At 36.4% G+C, this 6914-nt stretch overlaps 1 protein-coding gene across 1 annotated transcript; it reads right to left on the reverse strand.

The window, feature by feature from the left end:
- Positions 1-1508: 1508 nt before the first annotated feature.
- On the reverse strand, positions 1509-6389 carry tescb (tescalcin b). The gene is made up of 8 exons (XM_058776225.1): positions 6062-6389; positions 5159-5228; positions 4786-4866; positions 3951-4090; positions 3763-3824; positions 3527-3634; positions 2825-2872; positions 1509-2665 (listed from the first exon to the last, which is right to left on the reverse strand). The coding sequence occupies exons 1-8, from the start codon at positions 6123-6125 to the stop codon at positions 2588-2590; spliced, it is 651 nt and encodes a 216-aa protein (XP_058632208.1). The 5' UTR covers positions 6126-6389; the 3' UTR covers positions 1509-2587.
- Positions 6390-6914: the final 525 nt, after the last annotated feature.

Below are 6914 nucleotides of genomic sequence, written 5' to 3' on the forward strand. Positions count from 1 at the left end.
TAAACTGTACATAAATGTAAACCATTGGGAGACCACAGACGATTGTCATTCACTGTATTGTTTTAATAAAAAACTATTTAATATAAAGATTGTTATTATAAAGTATTTTTCAAATGACAATTTTAAAAGTATTTTCACGGCATAAGCACAGGGGAGGAAACCTTTATGATGTAGCTGTAGGGTCAAAAATAATCAAGACTTCTGCTTTCCTGTCCCAAACCTATCTTGAGTAACAAAAGGGCCATTTGGCATTCCTGAAGGCACAGAAGTGCTGATATCGATCAAGGCCTGTAGGCCAACATGTGTATACATCGGGGGTCTTCTAATTGTCACACCTTTTGCCCAGTGGGTGAAGCTGTAATCTGCTGATTGGTCAGTTTGAATGTCTCACATTTGGGTTTTAGTCACATGGTCAAGGAAGGGATAAAAGAAGATTGCAACTGTTGCTCTGTCTCTTTTTCTTTGCTGGAGCTTATACATATTGCAATACAATATAGTCACTTAATAGCAACGCTCTTCCATATATTTAGCTATTCTAACTGCGCTTATTTCCGTCATTGGTATAAGTGGCAGTGGGTGGTAAAAGACAAGAAATTTACAGTTTTATACCATCATGCTGATAATGTTTCTTTAGTCATTCGGCAGTCCTACAGCCTGAACCACTGTAGGGAAACCACCCTCACATAGCCATACACACTTGCTAGTCCATCTTATTTAAGCATCTGTTGTGGGAGACTCTAGCCTACAAGCCTCAGAAGATCTGGACTAGGAAGGATGCAGACTCAATAAGATGCATCCTTCTCTTTGGGAAGCAACCTTTATTCAGAGACCATAAAAATATAAGTGTTTGGAGCATACCAAAAACAATGCACAGTTCAAATCAGACAGATCGTCAATGTCTACACTGATAAGTTTTGTCTGGGCTGTCCTGCCCTCTTACTAATCATGCAGATCCACCAAACTCTAACATTACATCATTTCCACTAGTTCTAAGTCTAATGGCAGGACTTTTTAAACCTCTTTAATCAGCATATTATTCATAATGATCTCTAGCAGCTGAATGGCCCTGGAAACTTCTGTCCTGAAGCTGAAAAACATCTGTAGCAAACAACTCCGGTGATATTTGATATGAGACACTGCATCAAACTTCCTGATGTCTGAAAAGCTGATTTCTGTAGAAACACAGATGGGGGTTTTGTAGCGGTGCCTGCTTACTAGCAAACCAAGGGAGTGGCACATCTTTTCATGAAACAGAAAAAAGAGGGTAGTGGGTCACACAGTTTTTTAAAGGCAGCTTGTGGTGGGGAAGACCCCCTAATCAAATAACATATAATCAAAACAGGTGCTTGTGTGAGAACCTCTTTCCTGTCTAGTGCTGGCAACCTCACTTGACACTTTCACATGAAATATGAAAGTGATCATTGTCTTTTTACCGTCAAATACTGAAGAGATCTGAGAAATGCTTTGAATTGTCAGGGGAAAAAAACAGCAATGCATTACAAAAAGTCTTCAGTGTTGCAAGATACAGTTTTATTGTGGTAAATGCAAGTTGCAAGTTGATTCAATACACAGTGGGTGCATATACAGTCTTTTTTCCTTTTTAAGGTTACCAGAAGAAACATGAATTCATTTCTTCATTTTGAGACATTTTTGCACTTTCACAGAGTAAATGCCAGTTTCATTTTTGCAAATAAAATGATTTACACAGTTTATTTCTACCGTTTAAGCTACATCTATACAATCCAAGTGCTATTTATAACTGCTAACACAGCACAACTTCAGCTCTATGTCTCAGAGTTTGTTGTCATTGAACTATGCGTGGCTGCTGATATTGATTAAAGGTCTTTGGTGTCCAGTTACAGATTATCGTTGTCATAGTGTCATTAATTGTTTTAGAATATTTTGTATTGTTTGTAATATAATGTTTGTTGACACACTTCTAATTGCCCTTGCAAGAAGAACATGCTGATACATGCTTATTGGTTGTACAAGTTCCTGAGTATTTCTACAGTATATCGACTGACATAAACAAAGCTGTGACATTAGCGATATCTGCTGGTTGATAGGAGTAACTGCAGTTTTCTTGAGAGTATGGATTCAAGTATTGTTTTAATTTATTAGAATTGCACATAAAAAAGCAAACAAAATTTTGCTATTGCTATATCACAGTGTTAATAATATGATTGCTCTATTCAGGATTATTATTTCAGTGAAAATATATTACGATTGCATTTGGTTATAAGCATTCAATTTTTTTGGGAATAGTAGGGTATATAGGTTATTTTAGAATAAAGAGATAATCAAAATAATTACAAAAATGAAGTAAAATAAATTAATTAATACATGCCTGCATAGTTTTAATTTTATCGTACCATAATTATGTAATATGTGCATGCAAAGCAAGGAGTTTCAGATTCAAATACACACTTTTCTTATTGCTTTTCAACCTTTGTAAAATACTCTGAGCATCCTACAAATAGTTCATAGAACTAGAGATCTATCCAAACTATTCTAATCCAGCCTCATCTAATAAAGTGCTTATTTTACCGGAAAATCTACATTTAACCGGCAGTACCTAGACAGAATGTTACTTGCACAAAACAGATGTGTCCATGTTTAAGAAGTGAATGTGCATTGTTGTCTCGATTTCAATTCCTTTAAGAATCTGTTGAGCAGGAAACCAAGAAAGAGAGTGAAGGCAGGTTATATCATAATGATTATAATGTTTAACGCAATGCAAAACAGAATATTTGCCTAAAAGAAAATAGCCAAATGCTCAAATAGACCATATGGCTTGTGCATATAAATGGACAAATTGACAAACCTTCAAAAAATGCTCAAATGTTATTCCTTCGTAGAACTCATCAGGTGCCTAAAAAAACAAACAAGCAAACAGACAAATTAGCAAGAGATTGTTTGTTTGTGTGTGTGTGTGTGTGTGTGTGTGTGTGTGTGTGTGTGTGTGTGTGTGTGTGTGTGTGTGTGTGTGTGTACGTGTACATGTTTATGCTACATTGTGGGGAATAGCACAAAGTTTTCTGTAAGGTCTAGGGTTAGGTGTAGGGTTGGTGTAGGGCAATAGCACATACAGTTTGTACAGTATAAAAACCATTACGCCTATGGGATGTCCCCACTTTTCACAAAAACAAACGTGTGTGTGTGTACACTTATCAATACTTAGGGGACAAATTTGTCCCCAGAAGAGAATTAAATCTTCCATGTGGTGACATCCAATCAAGGACATAATAATTAATATATCAATTATATATCAAATGAATGGATGGATGGATTTCTCTAATTCTTAAAATACAAAACGGTGAAACCAAGAACGCCCCAGGTCACTCACTTAACAAAAAAAGTGCTTCATGTGAAACCGTTTATATGAACTGTTTTTATTATTATTTTACTGAACTCAAAAATATGAAAAATTCTCATACATTCAGATTACAACTTTACAGATATATTGATATAATGTTGATATATTTTCTCCATTCAGTGTTGGTGATCTAGCCTCTAAATAACATACCATGGGACCTACTGAGATACTGGCCACCTCCAGCATTGCAGCATCTGCAATGCCCTTAGCTGTCTCTCTTCCAAGAGCTCCACTACGGGACAACAACTCCTCTACTACCTAGAGAAGAGAGACCACAACACTGCTGATAATCTGTGAAGATAATCATGAACTACCCACATGTACACATATTTCATAAATGATTTACTCAGATGGATTTAATTACACAAAAATGGGTAATTCCTTACATGTCTGTATTCCTCCAGTGTTATGGTTCCATCATTGTCGGTGTCATGCATGTTGAACAGAACTATTAAGAAAGAGACAGCACTATATCAATTCTGTTGTGACTTTATGGCTCAGTTGACTGGCATTTTATCTCCGAGTACCCTAGTTTCCAGAGAATGTTTTGAATATCATTTCTGCATGCCCTTACAGCGCAGTTTGGCTCTTCTCATTTCTTCTCTCTGCTCCTCTGTGATATGATGGGCTGGTGCTCTGAAGTACGACATGACGGTAAGGAATTCCTCAAAACCAATTTCTTCCACAGATCCCACACCATCTTTCTGGAAGTTCCTGTGAAGAACAAGTGGGGATAGTAATGTGTTATTGCTCTACATCAACAGCTTTGCTGAGCCCTGAATATTAAACTTCAATATTAGTCTTCAGGTTTGTGGTTTGCAGATGATTTTGACCCATGGGACTTGGAAAAAATACATGCTTAAAAAAACTACACAATGTTGTAGCATGCAGGTCTACATATTGCAAATACTGCAATTACATATTGCAAATACTGCAATTACATATTGCAAATGTAAATATTTATTTTCTACAGAAGACAAAGATGAATTGTTTATTTTTTAAAGAAGAATGTATTCAGTCAGTCCATCACAATTAGAGATTAAAGTACCATATAAAAAATACTATAAGAATTCTTGATAATAATAATATAATAATAAATTTAATTTTATATAGCACCTTTAAAAGTTACTTCTCAAAGCCACAAAAGCCACCTTTCCAAAGATGATAGCCATATAAACAAGAAAAAAACTGCAACAAGACTTCACTTTACTATTAAGGTGTTGTTTCACATCTGTTTTGAATGAAGACTTGTGATTTGCCGCTGATATTTGTGATGTTTCTAATGAGAAATGTGACGTAGTATTCAAAGGCAATCTCAAATTCTGAGATAGTAGGAGATAATTTCAAGCAACACATAACTCTTGTCACTATTAATACCAAACATATACAGAATACAAATAAGCACAAACCTTCTATCGAAGAAAGCTTCTATAATCTGGGACCGAATTGGGTTGCTTTCCAGGTCTTGGATTGTTTTAAGGTCATCTCTCCTTTAAATGAGAACACAAAACAATTGGGTTTGACAAGTAAATGGCAGGTATTATGGTTTGTACTGTGTGTATTGTGGATACTTGTGTATGAATATATGTTGTGTAACCAACCACACCAACTAGGCAGACACATGAATCAAGCATAACAATAATTTTTCTAATAGTCAGTACCAGCAAAACTGGTTTGATTTGATTCTTGAAAGGCATTTAGAACAATCATTCTGTTGCAACACTCAGGCAGGAACAATTCTGCAGAATGCTACCCCACACACAACTACTACTTGCAGATTACCGTAATGTTTCCTCGTTTTGGCTGAGCTGCTTAAAACGATTGTGGAGAATTGCGATCTGCTCCAGTGAAACTGAAAGAGAATGAAAATAATGATTACTCACCAGCTGGCACCATGCACTATGTGTGAAGTTAACACAACTGCTAAAACTTCTTTAAGACACCTTACACACACATAGCTGTTGTCTGTCTGACTGACTCCTCTAACTGAATTATAAATGATCACATGAGACATGAAGTAACCTTAAAGAGATCAGTCAACCAAAAATACAAAGTTCTGTCATCATTTACTCACCCTCATTTTGCTCCAAACCCATATGACTTTATTTCTTCTGTAGAGCACAAGGGTGATTTTAGAGACTGATAACATCAGTCATTGTTCACTTACATGGAAGAAGATGAAAGCGAGTGGTGATTATGGCCTCATTAAGGTTGCCAGAAAATATCTCCCTCTGTCATATGGCTTTGGAACAACATGAATGTGTAAACAATGCGAATTAACATTTTTATGGTACACAGTTTGTTGTTTAGGTTCATATTTTGGGTCTGCAGTATACTAAGCATCCATAAACACTTGCAAAACCAGCATTTGCAAGCAACAGTTTTGTCTTCCTTTGTCCACATAAACAATTATGTATGCTAAGAACAAAATATCAACATTGGGCACTTAAGAGTTTTCCAACAGGTAGGCTAAATATTACACTAAATACATACGCAGTACAGTTTATCTGAGCTGTAAATTGCACCAGCTCAATGTTTAAGTTGTGAAAAGAAGGTATTTCCGACATGTCACTAAATGATTTATATCACTATACATTTCCTGTGTAAATGGTGCTGCGTTTGTCAGATATTAGGTTATTAATTAGGCTACATTAAACATAACCCCTTCGTAATAGTTATACTCACAGCCTGTCTTCTGTGACAGGGTTCGATATTGATGGTCATCCGGCAAAGACTGGAAGCTTCCCATCACGGTAGTGATCCTACACCAAGTGTGTCTGCGACTCTGTTCCTCGATCTTCCGGGGGTTTAGGTTTCACTCATACACCAGTGTTTGCCTTGCAGAACAAACGCATGCAAATTGCATTGTGCCTTGTGAGAATGAGAACACGTCCCCTGGGTCCTAGCGCCCAATAAACATCCTCTGCATCAACTGCTGCTCTAAGAATTCACGCCTACTTTGCTAATCCAGTTTCTGGTCTTTGATCACGCCCAAACCAGATATTGAAATATATAATCAAATATTTTGTCTACACAATGAAGACTGAACGGAGCTATCTCGGCCGCATTCATTCATAATACATGTCACCGTGACAGCAGCAGCAGTAGGCTACGGCTCTTTCTGGAAAACAGAAATGAAACACTGACATTTCTGAGAAGGCCACAGAAAAGCAGTCTTCGATAATATAGCAAAGGAAGGAGATATTATTTTGTCACGTCAAATATGCTAAATTATTATAATTGCCCAGAGCAGTTTATATTTATTAGCATTCTCAACACTTTCCTTGGGGAAACAAATACAAAATCGTAGGCCTACAGTCCTTCACTCTGATGACATTTTTTTGTATTCAGCTACAGGCAGTAAGGACAAGCACAAAACTAACCCAGAAACTAGATTAGCTTGACAAAAGCTTTTAAAAAGGAGGAGCATTAAAAAGAGAGACAGAGAGGCCATTAACTAATTTGTCTGGTTTTCCAGTACAAATGTAATCTAAACATTCTTAAATCAACATGACTTAATAAAAATGACTTAATATTT

This window comes from Onychostoma macrolepis, chromosome 05 (genome assembly GCF_012432095.1).
Source record: "Onychostoma macrolepis isolate SWU-2019 chromosome 05, ASM1243209v1, whole genome shotgun sequence".
NCBI lineage: Eukaryota > Metazoa > Chordata > Actinopteri > Cypriniformes > Cyprinidae > Onychostoma > Onychostoma macrolepis.